The sequence below is a fragment of the Thalassophryne amazonica genome, chromosome 9 (genome assembly GCF_902500255.1).
Source record: "Thalassophryne amazonica chromosome 9, fThaAma1.1, whole genome shotgun sequence".
NCBI classification, from domain to species: Eukaryota; Metazoa; Chordata; class Actinopteri; order Batrachoidiformes; family Batrachoididae; genus Thalassophryne; species Thalassophryne amazonica.
In genome coordinates, this window is record NC_047111.1 from 6,708,546 (window position 1) to 6,725,917 (window position 17,372).

The 17,372-nt window shown below is 40.7% G+C and overlaps 1 protein-coding gene and 1 long non-coding RNA gene across 3 annotated transcripts in view; one reads left to right on the top strand and one right to left on the bottom strand.

The window, feature by feature from the left end:
* The first annotated feature begins 953 nt into the window (after positions 1-953).
* Positions 954-2,297, top strand: LOC117516695. The gene is made up of 2 exons (XR_004562518.1): positions 954-1,827; positions 1,963-2,297. It is a non-coding gene; the product is annotated as an uncharacterized LOC117516695 (long non-coding RNA).
* A 60-nt stretch (positions 2,298-2,357) lies between these two features.
* The window catches only part of LOC117516693 (RIMS-binding protein 2), a 192,111-nt gene continuing 177,096 nt past the window's right edge, over positions 2,358-17,372 (bottom strand). For both annotated transcript variants that reach the window (XM_034177534.1, XM_034177535.1), the window contains exons 27-30: positions 5,885-5,997; positions 5,715-5,786; positions 5,518-5,625; positions 2,358-5,075 (exon numbers count right to left, since the gene is read on the bottom strand). In XM_034177534.1, the coding sequence (XP_034033425.1) occupies positions 4,770-5,075; positions 5,518-5,625; positions 5,715-5,786; positions 5,885-5,997 (599 nt within the window). In that variant the 3' untranslated portion in view covers positions 2,358-4,769. The remainder of the gene's footprint in view (positions 5,076-5,517; positions 5,626-5,714; positions 5,787-5,884; positions 5,998-17,372) is intronic.

A 17,372-nucleotide genomic window follows, 5' to 3' on the forward strand; every position in this document is an offset into this window, starting at 1 on the left:
TGTTTTCTACATGTTATACTTAAGCCCCGTCTGAACGCTGTGCTGCAGCTGTCGAGCAGAAAATGAAGCCACATCCTCATCACTGCCGAGTATTCGGCACAAACACTGACCTACTTTAGAGACAAACTCAATGCATCAAACTAAATGAGAAAAGTACATTTATATCAGATGGCAATATGTTCCAATTTTCAAAGTGCATTAGTGCAAATTTGACTTTTTTTTTTCTTTTTTGTAGCATTCATTCATTCATCCACCGCTCACCCTCAAGGGACTCACCCGTCCACATTTGCATTCTGAAAAACCACAAAACTACAGTTAGATATTTACATTTATGTGGAATTGAAACTTGGGGCCTTTTAGAGACAGAAATGTTAAAAAAAAACACCTGTATGATCATCATAGCATCAATATAAGAACACTAAATTGTTTTAAAAAACAAAACAAAATAAAGCCTGTCCGTTTGTTTTTTACTTGATGGCCTGTCAGTTATTCTGTTCACATTTCTGCTGTTCAGATGACCACAACTTTCAGAAACTAAACTTTACTCATCAACAGTATTTTAAGTTTGCCTTTATTTTTATTTTTGGTTGTCTTTGTGTGTCTTGGTGATCTTATGGCCTGTCAAAATGATGTTAGTGAGGGTACAGATGGCTGTAATTCTTAAATGAATGTGATATGTGTGTTCCCTTGGATTAAGGGTGAAAGTCGACATGACAATGTCTGGATTATTTTATTTGGATGACAATGTGGCTCACAGCAACAAAAGGGCTAACATTCTGTCACCGTACAAATACTTATGGACCTGAAAGTTTCATAGGAGCAATTTATCTTTGTAACAATTTCACAGCTGTGTCACTCTTTAAATGTTTTGTGTGCATATAATGACACAAAATATTTTCAGAATTTTTATAGAAAAAGCTCAATTAATTTTTTTTTTAATTATCATCATCCCGCGTTAAAGTCATAGCTGGAGGTTTACTGTGTGCATTTATCTGTTTAATTGGAGTTTGTGGTGCAGTCAGCGTTTAAAATGGCCTCTGCAGGAGGCGGTAAGGCGGAAGGCGAGAAGGAGTGCGGCTCTGACTGTTAGACCTCTTCCTGTGGTTACGTCACGTGGCTGTGGAGGCTTCAAAAGGAGACGACTTCTTCTTCGTCTTCAGCCACATCTTGGACTCACAGAAGGCACCTGCCACGCTGCTGGAGAGAAAAAAATACTTACTGAAAAAATTGGGGCGGAAAAAACCTCCAAAAACAAAAAGCAGGCACGGCTCTTGTTTTAGGTACAGTATGATGGACTACATGGATTTTGTTTTTATTTGTTTCGTTAGAATTATTAACAACAACTTCTTAACAAATGATCAAAGTGTTTTGTTGCTGTTAAACTGTGAAACTTAAACTTCCTTTAGTGCTTTAAGTTCTGGTATTATGTATTTTCTTCATTTAATTGTGGTCCAGTTTGCATCTTTTCAAGGTTTAATTTTCAGAATTTGTGTCAGAGGTGACGTAACGACTTTTCTCCTTTTTGTGTTTAATGTAGATGAAATTGACGAGTTGTAATTTTATTTTGAATTTCTTATTTGAAATGACCTGTGAAGCAGATGTTCCTCAAACAGAAAAGCTTACTCATGCTGAATCAAAATGGCGCCCATAAGATAGCGCTTCAGCCTACTTTTGCCTCAGACTTACAGGGTGGGTGCGGTACTTTGCTAATTTTTGTTTTGTACCGAAATGTTAAAAGGCCTCATGTCAACTGGAGTAAAGCATCTGAGAAATATGCAAAAATGTAAACTCAAATCAGGAAGTGTCCTTTTTCTGGTGTGAGGACTTGTGTGGGTGTGTGTGTGTGTCTGTCTGTGTGTGTATATGCATGTGTTGAGTAGTTTCAGTTTGAGCAAAAGTGTATTTTGGGGTGGGGTCAAAATGTGCAGGTGCAGAAGAGAGAAGTGAGAGGACGGAAGACAGAAGGCGGCTGCTGGATGCACAGTGCAGTCATCCATAAAGTAGAAAGCACTACTAAACTCCTCGCCACAGTGTAGTGTTTCCTACTTTATGGATGAGTGTACTGTTGTCTACAGGGAGAAGACGTGCGACGAAAGTAAAAAAAAAAAAGAAAAGAGGAACCTGCTTGGTCTCACGTGGCTGCCCATTGCCCAAAGTGTTGCTTCATTCAGTTCACATGGGCCATGCGCGGCACAGAGCAAAGCTTGCAACTCTCCCAAACTGTCTGAAAAGCATAATATCATCTGCATACAATGTGATTCTTTATAATGAACAATAAAGTTTGAAAAATAAAAGTGCCTGAGAGATTCTTGTTTTCCCGCACATGAACGTGGGCTACATACACAGCCACAGGTTTTCTGTGAAAATATACATACTTTATTCATGTAAAAAGAGTCATATTGAAAGAAGCCATCACAATTTCAAGTCCTCTGTATTCTAGTAGTTACCTTCTGTCCATCAACACTGCCTGGTCATGCAAAAAGACATCTGAAAAATAATATTAACAAAAATATTTACACAAAAGGGGTAATAAAAACAAGATATAAAAGGTAAATCACCCACAGGTTTGAAACAATGAATGCTGGACAGGAAGGAGAAAAATAAAAATATACCACATGGTCATTATATACAGCCAGATCCTACAGCTCGTTTCCCACTGCATCGACAGCCTACGTATCAAATATTGCAACAAATCAACCTAGAAAAACATAAATATGACAACAACATAAATAAGGCCGAACATGGGTGTAACACTGGTTTGTGTGCATGCAGTGAATAAACATCCTGTAAACAACATGTTAAGACTAAACAAGGTCTCGTAAGGCTAAATATTATTAGCAGATCTAAATACAAGCTATGGGTCATGTTTGGTGAACAGGAAGAGGTTTTTGTACTGCGGCGGATAAAGGTGGAGCCGCCGACTCACTACACAACAGGTGGAGGAATACTTGTGCATTAAAGGCCGTCAAATACAACAGTACAAATAATCACTGCACATTTCGGCAACTTTTAAAACACCCACCCCTTAAAAACAAGCAAAACAAAAAACATACAGTACAGCCTCAGTCTTGCATCAGTCCCGGATCTTCAGAATGTTAAAACACCACATCGCTACAGTTATTGTCATTTGTGTCATTTTGGAGTGTAAAAATTCTACAGCCACAAACTAACAATTAGTCCCACATTAATGATTTTGCTGATTACTTTTAGAATTAATTCTTAAGTATATAAAATGTCAAAAAGTAGTTTTATTGCCCAACAAAATATCCCAGAGCTGCGGTTTATATCTTCAAAGGTCTTGTCCAAAACAAAAGATATTTAATTTAGATTATTATACAAAAGAAAAGCAGCAAATGTTCACATTTTAAATAACGAATTTGGTATTTTCCTTATTAAATAACTTAAGTAAGGAGACTATTGTCAAAGCAGTTAAACATTCAATGTTGAGGACACTGTTTTCACTGCACATGGAGGAGGAAGAGAAGCTGATCTTCCACCTCCCCAAGTTCGGTGCAGAGTTCTGCTGATCGGCTCGCTGGGGGGCTCAATGTGCTGTTTGGGCAAATCCAGAAAGGTTGATTACACCCGGACTGGTTTTGTAACCGAGTCCCTGCACCACAGCTTGATTTCCACTTGGTTTAAGCTGGATTGGTGCAAGCTTAGTGTAACTCAGCGTCAAATTTTCAGAGTATGAAAAACGTTAACATGAGACATCAAGAACTGAGGGCAACCTTGCTCAGAGTTTGTCATACAGAATGAGCACGGATGGTGTTGAACCGGGACCCTTCTGTTTTTAAAAGAAGTGCATTAACCACTTGGCCAGGTGTTTGACTTGATACACTAATGTGGATTTTCAGTCACACCAGAATATTTTGTGATATCACTAAATACATGAAGCTGACGAAAGGAGCAGCCTGCTGATCACGACAGTGAAAGTTCCTGCACCAGCAGAGAAAGTTGTTTCAGTCTCACACTGTCACACTCAGCTTCGCTGACTGAAATATATATATATACACACACACACACACACACACACACACACACACACACACACACACACACACACACACACACACACACACACACACACACACACACACACACACACACACACACACACACACACAGAAACCGATGTTTCTTCATGTTATGCTTCAGCAGACTGCTGACGGTTACCCTTCCCCATATTTAATTAGATCTAATCTGTACCTACTAAAGTGGAACTCTGACAGCTTGTTTCCTGTTATGACATCGTCTAATGAGGTGACGATTAGTGCAGGAGCCCAATAATAAAATAACGCCTTAATTCTCTTCAAAATATGAGCATGGTAATAAAAAGGGACAAGCAGACAGACATTTAGAACACATCCAGTCTGGATATTTAGTGCATTTTCAGAGATTCACTGGTGCTTCGATACATAACGTGGCACCAGCACATGAACCAGGGCTCCGGACCATAAAATAAATTATTCTGCATTGTATTGTTCCAAATAACACTACTAGGGCCCGTTTCTACCAATAGCCTCTAATTTTCTGACTCTTGGATCAGATCATTTTGATAGCGATTTTATACACGTAAACATGCACTTTTAACATGCTGCAAACTGCATGTTGATGTGTTAAAATTTAATTTAACAGCCGGTCTACTGGTACTCTCAGGTTGTAAAGAATGGCGGTTGAAGCAGCAGCTATTATAGCTGATAGCTACCAACGTGGACAACGAGCAAACAGGAAAAAGTGCTTTAGCTTTGTGAGTTCGGTATGTTAACTCATTGTTTCTTGCTGGAGCCCAGCCTTTTGAAAAGTTTCTTCCCTTTGGAGAAAAAGCTTTTTTTCTTCTTGCCTTGTGCAGAGCATTCTGTCTGCATTGGGCCATGTGCCGGGGGAGCGCAGCAGGCCTCCTCTGCAGCTGGACTCGGGTCCAAAGGCGCGTCTGTCGTGGTTACTGGATTACTGGGTTGTGGTTCTGTGGGCTCAGTTTGCTCAGAGCGAGGATGCTCTGTTTGGAGATTCAAAGTGTCTTCAAGTGTTGAGGACTGAGGTTCCTGCTGCTGTGCAGTCGACATCGGGCTCCCCTTCAAGGAAGAAATATATCAGGATGAGCCTGTTGTGTCTGACAAAATACTGACTGGGAAATTAAAACAAGAAGAAACATCCAAATGAGACGGGACACAGAGGAGGAGGAATCTGATGAGGTTTGTGAAGCAGTAATGTGGCTGTACAGTTACAGGTGGAGGGGAGAGGACACAAGGAGCACACAGGAAACATTAGTGTTGCTCGCTGAGCTCTCAGCAAACACACTTACGCTCAAGTCTCAAAGTGTACAGTTCGTTTCTGCTTCTGCAGACAGGGTCATGCAGGAAAACCAAAAAGAAATGCAACAAGAGAAGATTTAAAGAGAAACAACACAAAAACATACCACAAAGTGAAAATGAAATGACCATAAGAATGTCTGTGAAAATGACACATCTGACTGCAGTTCAACATGCAGCTGGTGCAGCAGTCAAGCTGACATACCTGGGATTCCTTCCTGGGTTCTGGTGCTGGTTCTGCTGCTGCAGCAGCTTGGGGCAAAGCCTGCAAGAAGTTGGAGGGCACCAAACCTCTGTGCCCGTTCAACTCCCCCTGGAAGATGACAGTGCATTTCAACAAGGCTGTTTTTAGTAAATCCATGTTCAGCAACGATCTTATGTGTGAGCAGTTTTAATACTCACGTAGAAGAATCCATCTTCATCCATATCGCCAAGCACGTGTATGATGTCACCGGCACTGAAGGTCAGCTCGGCCTGAGCATCCAGACAACAAACATCAACAATCTCATCTCTGCTAAAATACAAATCTGAACTTTAAAAAAACAAAAACCTTTATTTTTTTTAAGTCTAACCTCTATGTCGGTGTTGGGTGAGCTCTCTCGTGGATCGTAATCAAAGATGGCTACCATCCTGCGAGCTCCTGGCGTTGGGTTTTCCGTGGCAGCTGCAGACGTCTGGGTGGGATCTGTCAATCAAACACAGAAGCACAAACCTTGTGTGTAGAGGACCGACAATTAAGCGACAAGAGGTCTCAGCTGATCAGCACACAGCTCGTGGTGTCTGCATGTTGGGCTCAATCAGCATCATGCTGTGCTGCGGAAACATCACATCACTGCAAGCAAACAACGGCAGATTAGAACTAACAGCTAGCGTATCGTGTGCAATCAAATATCATGCTGCTCTTTTTCAATTATTAATCAGAATGACCAAGTAGAGAAACTGTGTGAGACACAGAGATAACCAAAACAAAGACACTGAGAGAAAAAGAAACTGATGTGTTCCATGATCGCTCACAATGTAACATCCTGCAAACGGAAAACAGTGGTGAACCAGATTTTGAATATTTGGCTCAAGATTAAACACCACTTTGTACAGAATCCCTAAAATTTAAAATCAATCAGTGATGGTAAACAATAATATTTGCAGTAATTTAAGCTTTAAACGCTGATTTGACAAAACTGAAGGGGGCGATCCACATATTCATGATGGACTTGGCGAGCCTTGCTAACTTTGGGTACATCTCGTGGTACACTGTGATACGTCATCATCAGTCAGCACGGTCCACAATGTGCCACGACATTTAAAAAAATGTTTTAAAAAAATTTACCACCAGTGCATACTTTGTAAGGACGTGACAATTTGTGGCGATTCTGGCTGACATTTTGTCAGGTCAAGCTGAGGTTGTGGAGGTGTTTTGTAACACTGCTGTTTTTTATTAACAGCACTGCGGCAGCGTCTTAATGCTGTCATGACTACATCGTGGCCGGGGTACTTTCAGGGCCCAAAAGCTTGACCTGTTTGTTGTGGTTTGGCTTATACATGTTGTCGGGTTGTGAAACTGGAGAGTCTTCTTTAATAATATTTGTTAAACAAACACTGTGGCTTTTGTGAAAATTTCATGATTCTGCATAAAAAGATGCATGACTGGAGACATTCGTCCTGAAATGCCCCGTGCGCAGTACTATTTTCCATGTAAAGTGCAGTAATATGTACATGTGTGGGGTAGGTATTTGGTTGAACCCTCATGTCTTTGATGTAAACTGGGATACACAGTGGAAAAATTGGAGATTGACATATTTATTTAGAGGATGTGGCCAACAGTGACCATAAAAAGTCAGTAACCTTCGAACAAATGCAACTATTGGTAATTTTTTTAAAAGTAGGTCAAGGTCACCGGCCTTCGAACCCATGTGAAGTACTCCTCCAAGGCATGTACCCACCAAATATGAAGTTTTTGCAAGCAATAGATGCCAAGGTACACTGCAGCAAACAAATTTCAGGTGAAGGATTTGACAGTTGTGACCACTGGTGACCTTGAAAAGTAGGTCAAGGCCACCGACCTTCGAACACATGAAGTACTCCTCCAAGGCATGTACCCATCAAATATGAAGTTACTGCGAGCAATAGGTGCTGATCTACGTTGCGGTGAAGGATTTGATAGTTGTGACCACTGGTGACCTTCAAAAGTAGGTCAAGGTCACTGGCCGTCAAACCCATGCGAAGTACTCCTCCAAGGCATGTACTCACCAAATATGAAGTTTTTGTGAGTAATAGGTGCCGAGCAATGTTGCGGCAAACGAATTGCGGCCGGACAGACGGATGGACGGACAGGCAGATGGACAGGCAGATAGACAGACGAAAGGATGGACGTACGGACAACCCAGATGCTATATGCCCCGCCTCACGGGGAAGCAACGCAGGGCATAAAAATGTAACACTGCACATCATCAAACATCACATCTCTGAGAAGTGAAAACAAAGAGAAATTATCTGAAGAGTGAATGAAGGCACTTTTACTGTGGCACGAGGATATGGGTCAGGCTAAAAACAACTAGGAGTTGTGGAAGACTTTAGAATGCAAACAATGTTTCCATCATCAGCCACCCTTCCTGAACACCCATAACACCCCCCAAGATTGAGCAGAATGAAGGGCACCTGGAGTGTTTTAACGAGTCTAATGAGTGTCTTTGTATGTGGGTCAGAGGTATTTTATCATCTAAATATGATTTTAGACACATTTCCTGAAAAACAGACAATCCACAATCCGAGATCCACAACCTCAAAAAAAAAAAAAAAAAAAAAGATTAAACAGCTATGCGGTGAGTTGTGAGTGCTGCTGTCTTTATAAATGGGGAGAGAAACTGAGAACACAGAGGGAGTGCTGCTTCATTCTTCCCACACATGCTATTCCTACATATAGTTCTGTTCAAAATAATAGCAGTGTGTTTTAAAAGAGTGAGCAAAGCTCAAAATCAAGGCTTTGAACCCATTCGTGGAAGGAAAACAAAAACCAGAATCTTTTGGTATTTTGCAAGGACCAAAAACAAAACCGTAAAGTTAATTTTTTTATGTTCTGGAACAGAACAGTTTATTTAAAATAATGGAAACCGGTTAATACCCTTATTTATTTTGTTCTTCAACAGGTTTCCATTTATACTGACCTGGTGAGGACATCAGACTCTATTAATGCTCCACACCGTAATTAATGCACTGTGTCAGTTTGCAAACCGCCAATAAACACGAGAGAAGAAGAAGAAAATGATCCACTGAGGTTCACGTCCACCTGTCACTTATTTTGGTTGTTGTTGGAGAGACAAAGCACTGAGGTCGTGTGTTTCACGCTGAGAAACGCACCTGGAGTAGACAAGCATCGACAGACTTCTTCAAAAACATGGCATTTATTTGAGCCATAATTATGCTTTTTTTTTTCGTCTTGATGGATCAAACAGGATTTATTTTTGTTGCGAGCAGAACACTGAAGATATGAAGTGGATTTTTATTTTATTATATTTATTTATTTATTTTTTTTAGCACTGTTGTCGTGCGTTACCTGTGCTGCTCCACAGCCTGTCCAGTGGATTTTTATTTTATTTTTTAGCACTGTTGTCGTGCGTTACCTGTGCTGCTCCACAGACTGTCCAGTGGATTTTTATTTTATTTTTTACCACTGTTGTCGTGCGTTACCTGTGCTGCTCCACAGCCTGTCCAGTGGATTTTGATTTTGATTTTATTTTTTACCACTGTTGTTGTGTGTTACCTGTGCTGCTCCACAGCCTGTCCAGTGGATTTTTATTTTATTTTTTAGCACTGTTGTCGTGCGTTACCTGTGCTGCTCCACAGCCTGTCCAGTGGATTTTGATTTTGATTTTATTTTTTACCACTGTTGTTGTGTGTTACCTGTGCTGCTCCACAGCCTGTCCAGTGGATTTTTATTTTATTTTTTACCACTGTTGTCGTGCGTTACCTGTGCTGCTCCACAGCCTGTCCAGTGGATTTTGATTTTGATTTTATTTTTTACCACTGTTGTTGTGTGTTACCTGTGCTGCTCCACAGCCTGTCCAGTGGATTTTTATTTTATTTTTTAGCACTGTTGTCGTGCGTTACCTGTGCTGCTCCACAGCCTGTCCAGTGGATTTTGATTTTTATTTTATTTTTTTGGGCGCTGTTGTCGTGCGTTACCTGTGCTGCTCCACAGCCTGTCCAGTGGATTTTTATTTAGCGCTGTTGTCGTGCGTTACCTGTGCTGCTCCACAGCCTGTCTAGTGGATTTTTATTTTGTTTTAGCACTGTTGTCGTGCGTTGCCTGTGCTGCTCCACAGCCTGTCCAGTGGATTTTTATTTTTATTTTATTTTTTAGCACTGTTGTTGTGCGTTACCTGTGCTGCTCCACAGCCTGTCCAGTGGATTTTTATTTTGTTTTAGCACTGTTGTTGTGCGTTACCTGTGCTGCTCCACAGCCTGTCTAGTGGATTTTTATTTTGTTTTAGCACTGTTGTCGTGCGTTACCTGTGCTGCTCCACAGCCTGTCTAGTGGATTTTTATTTTGTTTTAGCACTGTTGTTGTGCGTTACCTGTGCTGCTCCACAGCCTGTCTAGTGGATTTTTATTTTGTTTTAGCACTGTTGTCGTGCGTTGCCTGTGCTGCTCCACAGCCTGTCTAGTGGATTTTTATTTTGTTTTAGCACTGTTGTCGTGCGTTGCCTGTGCTGCTCCACAGCCTGTCCAGTGGATTTTTATTTTGTTTTAGCACTGTTGTCGTGCGTTGCCTGTGCTGCTCCACAGCCTGTCTAGTGGATTTTTATTTTGTTTTAGCACTGTTGTCGTGCGTTACCTGTGCTGCTCCACAGCCTGTCTAGTGGATTTTTATTTTGTTTTAGCACTGTTGTCGTGCGTTGCCTGTGCTGCTCCACAGCCTGTCCAGTGGATTTTTATTTTTTAGCACTGTTGTTGTGCGTTACCTGTGCTGCTCCACAGCCTGTCTAGTGGATTTTTATTTTATTTTAGCACTGTTGTCGTGCGTTACCTGTGCTGCTCCACAGCCTGTCTAGTGGATTTTTATTTTGTTTTAGCACTGTTGTCGTGCGTTGCCTGTGCTGCTCCACAGCCTGTCCAGTGGATTTTTATTTTTATTTTATTTTTTAGCACTGTTGTTGTGCGTTACCTGTGCTGCTCCACAGCCTGTCTAGTGGATTTTTATTTTATTTTAGCACTGTTGTCGTGCGTTACCTGTGCTGCTCCACAGCCTGTCTAGTGTCGGATTCCCTGTTTGGGAATCCGCTAGCTTAGCGTAGCTACTAGCTCTTAGCCGTTTTAGCATGGCGGCTTCTCCTGTCTCTCCCGTACTTTTCTGCTCTGGGTGTGAAATGTTTAGTTATTCCTCGGCCTCTTTTAGCAGTAACGGTACATGTAATAAGTGCAGCTTATTCGTAGCTTTGGAGGCCAGGCTGGGCGAATTGGAGGCTCGGCTCCGCACCGTGGAAAATTCTACAGCTAGCCAGGCCCCTGTAGTCGGTGCGGACCAAGGTAGCTTAGCCGCCGTTAGTTCCCCCCTGGCAGACCCCGTGCAGTCGGGAAGGCAGGCTGACTGGGTGACTGTGAGGAGGAAGCGTAGCCCTAAACAGAAGCCCCGTGTACACCGTCAACCCGTTCACATCTCTAACCGTTTTTCCCCACTCGACGATACACTCGCCGAGGATCAAACTCTGGTTATTGGCGACTCTGTTTTGAGAAATGTGAAGTTAGCGACACCAGCAACCATTGTCAATTGTCTTCCGGGGGCCAGAGCAGGCGACATCGAAGGACATTTGAAATTGCTGGCTAAGGCTAAGCGTAAATTTGGTAAGATTGTAATTCACGTCGGCAGTAATGACACTCGGTTACGCCAATCGGAGGTCACTAAAATTAACATTGAATCGGTGTGTAACTTTGCAAAAACAATGTCGGACTCTGTTGTTTTCTCTGGGCCCCTCCCCAATCAGACCAGGAGTGACATGTTTAGCCGCATGTTCTCCTTGAATTGCTGGCTGTCTGAGTGGTGTCCAAAAAATGAGGTGGGCTTCATTGATAATTGGCAAAGCTTCTGGGGAAAACCTGGTCTTGTTAGGAGAGACGGCATCCATCCCACTTTAGAGGGAGCAGCTCTCATTTCTAGAAATCTGGCCAATTTTTTGGGATCCTCCAAACTGTGACTGTCTAGCGTTGGGACCAGGAGGCAGAGCTGTGGTCTTATACACCTCTCTGCAGCTTCTCTCCCCCTGCCATCCCCCTATTACCCCATCCCCGTAGAGACGGTGCCTGCTCCCAGACCACCAATAACTAGCAAAAATCTATTTAAGCATAAAAATTCAAAAAGAAAAAATAATATAGCACCTTCAATTGCACCATAGACTAAAACAGTTAAATGTGGTCTATTAAACATTAGGTCTCTTTCTTCTAAGTCCCTGTTGGTAAATGATATAATAATTGATCAACGTATTGATTTATTCTGCCTAACAGAAACTTGGTTACAGCAGGATGAATATGTTAGTTTAAATGAGTCAACACCCCCGAGTCACACTAACTGTCAGAATGCTCGTAGCACGGGCCGGGGCGGAGGATTAGCAGCAATCTTCCATTCCAGCTTATTAATTAATCAAAAACCTAGACAGAGCTTTAATTCATTTGAAAGCTTGTCTCTTAGTCTTGTCCATCCAAATTGGAAGTCCCAAAAACCAGTTTTATTTGTTATTATCTATCGTCCACCTGGTCGTTACTGTGAGTTTCTCTGTGAATTTTCAGACCTTTTGTCTGACTTAGTGCTTAGCTCAGACAAGATAATTATAGTGGGCGATTTTAACATCCACACAGATGCTGAGAATGACAGCCTCAACACTGCATTTAATCTATTATTAGACTCTATCGGCTTTGCTCAAAAAGTAAATGAGTCCACCCACCACTTTAATCATATTTTAGATCTTGTTCTGACTTATGGTATGGAAATAGAAGACTTAACAGTATTCCCTGAAAACTCCCTTTTGTCTGATCATTTTTAATAACATTTACATTTACCCTGATGGACTACCCTGCAGTGGGGAATAAGTTTCATTACACTAGAAGTCTTTCAGAAAGCGCTGTAACTAGGTTTAAGGATATGATTCCTTCTTTATGTTCTCTAATGTCATATACCAACACAGAGCAGAGTAGCTACCTAAACTCTGTAAGGGAGTTAGAGTATCTTGTCAATAGTTTTACATCCTCATTGAAGACAACTTTGGATGCTGTAGCTCCTCTGAAAAAGAGAGCTTTAAATCAGAAGTGTCTGACTCCGTGGTATAACTCACAAACTCGTAGCTTAAAGCAGATAACCCGTAAGTTGGAGAGGAAATGGCGTCTCACTAATTTAGAAGATCTTCACTTAGCCTGGAAAAAGAGTTTGTTGCTCTATAAGAAAGCCCTTCGTGAAGCTAGGACATCTTTCTACTCATCACTAATTGAAGAAAATAAGAACAACCCCAGGTTTCTTTTCAGCACTGTAGCCAGGCTGACAAAGAGTCAGAGCTCTATTGAGCTGAGTATTCCATTAACTTTAACTAGTAATGACTTCATGACTTTCTTTGCTAACAAAATTTTGACTATTAGAGAAAAAATTACTCATAACCATCCCAAAGATGTATCGTTATCTTTGGCTGCTTTCAGTGATGCCGGTATTTGGTTAGACTCTTTCTCTCCGATTGTTCTGTCTGAGTTATTTTCATTAGTTACTTCATCCAAACCATCAACATGCTTATTAGACCCCATTCCTGCCAGGCTGCTCAAGGAAGTCCTACCATTATTTAATGCTTCAATCTTAAATATGATCAATCTATCTTTGTTAGTTGGTTATGTACCACAGGCCTTTAAGGTGGCAGTAATTAAACCATTACTTAAAAAGCCATCACTTGACCCAGCTATCTTAGCTAATTATAGGCCAATCTCCAACCTTCCTTTTCTCTCAAAGATTCTTGAGAGGGTAGTTGTAAAACAGCTAACTGATCATCTGCAGAGGAATGGTCTATTTGAAGAGTTTCAGTCAGGTTTTAGAATTCATCATAGTACAGAAACAGCATTAGTGAAGGTTACAAATGATCTTCTTATGGCTTCGGACAGTGGACTTATCTCTGTGCTTGTTCTGTTGGACCTCAGTGCTGCTTTTGATACTGTTGACCATAAAATTTTATTACAGAGATTAGAGCATGTCATAGGTATTAAAGGCATTGCGCTGCGGTGGTTTGAATCATATTTGTCTAATAGATTACAGTTTGTTCATGTAAATGGGGAATCTTCTTCACAGACTAAAGTTAATTATGGAGTTCCACAAGGTTCTGTGCTAGGACCAATTTTATTCACTTTATACATGCTTCCCTTGGGCAGTATTATTAGACGGTATTGCTTAAATTTTCATCGTTACGCAGATGATACCCAGCTTTATCTATCCATGAAGCCAGAGGATACGCACCAATTAGCTAAACTGCAGGATTGTCTTACAGACATAAAGACATGGATGACCTCTAATTTCCTGCTTTTAAACTCAGATAAAACTGAAGTTATTGTACTTGGCCCCACAAATCTTAGAAGCATGGTGTCTAACCAGATCGTTACTCTGGATGGCATTTCCCTGATCTCTAGTAATACTGTGAGAAATCTTGGAGTTATTTTTGATCAGGATATGTCATTCAAAGCGCATATTAAACAAATATGTAGGACTGCCTTTTTGCATTTACGCAATATCTCTAAAATCAGAAAGGTCTTGTCTCAGAGTGATGCTGAAAAACTAATTCATGCATTTGTTTCCTCTAGGCTGGACTATTGTAATTCATTATTATCAGGTTGTCCTAAAAGTTCCCTAAAAAGCCTTCAGTTGGTTCAGAATGCTGCAGCTAGAGTACTGACGGGGACTAGCAGGAGAGAGCATATCTCACCCGTGTTGGCCTCCCTTCATTGGCTTCCTGTTAATGCTAGAATAGAATTTAAAATTCTTCTTCTTACTTATAAGGTTTTGAATAATCAGGTCCCATCTTATCTTAGGGACCTCATAGTACCATATTACCCCATTAGAGCGCTTCGCTCTCAGACTGCGGGCTTACTTGTAGTTCCTAGGGTTTGTAAGAGTAGAATGGGAGGCAGAGCCTTCAGCTTTCAGGCTCCTCTCCTGTGGAACCAGCTCCCAATTCAGATCAGGGAGACAGATACCCTCTCTACTTTTAAGATTAGGCTTAAAACTTTCCTTTTCGCTAAGGCTTATAGTTAGGGCTGGATCGGGTGACCCTGGACCATCCCTTGGTTATGTTGCTTTAGACGTAGACTGTGTTTCATAATTATTGTATGGCCTTGCCTTGCAATGTGGAGCGCCTTGGGGCAACTGTTTGTTGTGATTTGGCGCTATACAAGAAAAAAGTTGATTGATTGATTGATATGTCAGATAGCTGAATGCTGGCAGGAATATATTTGAACTTTTAAAATAACTTATTTTTCTTGTTGTTGACAGGACAAAGTGCTGGAATTCTCTGGTTCAGGCTGAGAAACCCGGAGCAGACACACACGGAGGGACTTCTTTAAAAATTCTGTGTTTCTTCAGTAATTTTCAAGATAAGGAATTAATGTATTTCCCAGATGTCATATTCCAAAACAAGAATGTTTTATCGTCAGGCTGCGATGATGAATCCGACTGAAATGATGTAACAGTTCAGATTTAGACTTTATATTTACACAGTGTGTGCATAGCTTTAATATTTGAAACAGTCCAAACCATATGAATGAGGACTGTAGCTTTAGCTTTTGTTGTTGAACCAGTCAATGGACAGCAGTGGGTTTGCACGGGCTTCTCTCTGTGGCAGACAGCAACACAGCGCCGTGTCATTTAAAAATACAAGAAACACACTTTCACTTTAAATACACAATAAATCTATTTTAGATGATCAGCACAGACCCTCATTTTCTTAAAAGGCTTTATTTTACTCAGTGTCCCATTTTGAAACATTCTAGCTTCTGCTGCCTGCTACAGCACGCTCAATTGTCTTCTTCTCCGTTTATTGTGGGAGCGTTACACTGGCACATACAGGCCTGGCATATACACTGTTTTCAGTGGCCCACAGCTGATATGGAATGTTATTAACTGGTTCAGGAATATATTTTTTGTTCTAACTGGTTAGAGAACATTAAAATGTTAAAAAGGCCTTGCCTTACAATATAAAGCGCCTTGGGGCAACTGTTTGTTGTGATTTGGCGCTATATAAAAAAAAAAATTGATTGATTGATTGATAAAATCCCATTTCTGTTTGGAACAAACCAGTTAGGGAAACAAATTCTGGTTCCAATCCCTCATTCCCACACATTAAAATGCATTGGGGATACTGCACATTCAATTCCAAATTAAAACATGAAGAAAAATGTATCAAATCTGTTATTACTTTACAGAAAGTGAAGAAAAAAGAAATATTAGGCTGTTTAAAAAAATAGCAGTGTCTGTATTTTTTTGTGTGACCCTTATTACACTTTTACAGGTGGCCCTTATTTAAGGATGAAGACAGCAAATGTTTTTCATGCTGGTTTTAGTGCATTTATCTCTGAAAATCTGAGACAAATGTGTCATTCCAGACATTGTTCAGAAGAACAGTGTACTTTGATAAAAAGCTGATTGCAGAGGGAAAAATGAATATAGAAGCACAGAAAATGACAGGCTGCTCAGCTAAAATGAACTCAAATACTTTAAACTGGCAACTGGCATTCAAATGGCTCAAAGAAGAGCCAGAATGGCAAAGACTCAGCCAATGATCAGCTCCAGGGTGATTAAAGAAGGTCTAAAGTTACCTGTGAGTTCTGTAACAATTAGAAGATGCCTATGTGAAGTCAAACTATGGACAAGAAGCTCCTGCAAAGTCCTATTGGTTCAAAAGACAACATGTTGAAGAGGTTACAATTTGCCAAAGAACACACTGGCTGGCCTAAAGCGAAATGGAGCCACATTTTGTGGACTCATGAAAAGCAACATTGTTCTTTTTGGGTCTCGGACCGCAGACAGTTTGGAGTGGCCAACCCAATCCCAGGACCTTAATCCAACAGAAAAACTTGTGGGGTGACATCAAAAATGCCGTTTCTGAGGCAAAACCAAGAAATGCAGAGGAATTGTGGAATGTCGTCCAATGGTCGACATTTAGAATTAATTCTAAAAAATAATATAGCACCTTCAACTGCACCACAGACTAAAACAGTTAAATGTGGTCTATTAAACATTAGGTCTCTCTCTTCTAAGTCCCTGTTGGTAAATGATATAATAATTGATCAACATATTGATTTATTCTGCCTTACAGAAACCTGGTTACAGCAGGATGAATATGTTAGTTTAAATGAGTCAACACCCCCGAGTCACACTAACTGTCAGAATGCTCGTAGCACGGGCCGGGGCGGAGGATTAGCAGCAATCTTCCATTCCAGCTTATTAATTAATCAAAAACCCAGACAGAGCTTTAATTCATTTGAAAGCTTGACTCTTAGTCTTGTCCATCCAAATTGGAAGTCCCAAAAACCAGTTTTATTTGTTATTATCTATCGTCCACCTGGTCGTTACTGTGAGTTTCTCTGTGAATTTTCAGACCTTTTGTCTGACTTAGTGCTTAGCTCAGATAAGATAATTATAGTGGGCGATTTTAACATCCACACAGATGCTGAGAATGACAGCCTCAACACTGCATTTAATCTATTATTAGACTCTATTGGCTTTGCTCAAAACGTAAATGAGTCCACCCACCACTTTAATCATATCTTAGATCTTGTTCTGACTTATGGTATGGAAATAGAAGACTTAACAGTATTCCCTGAAAACTCCCTTCTGTCTGATCATTTCTTAATAACATTTACATTTACTCTGATGGACTACCCAGCAGTGGGGAATAAGTTTCATTACACTAGAAGTCTTTCAGAAAGCGCTGTAACTAGGTTTAAGGATATGATTCCTTCTTTATGTTCTCTAATGCCATATACCAACACAGTGCAGAGTAGCTACCTAAACTCTGTAAGTGAGATAGAGTATCTCATCAATAGTTTTAC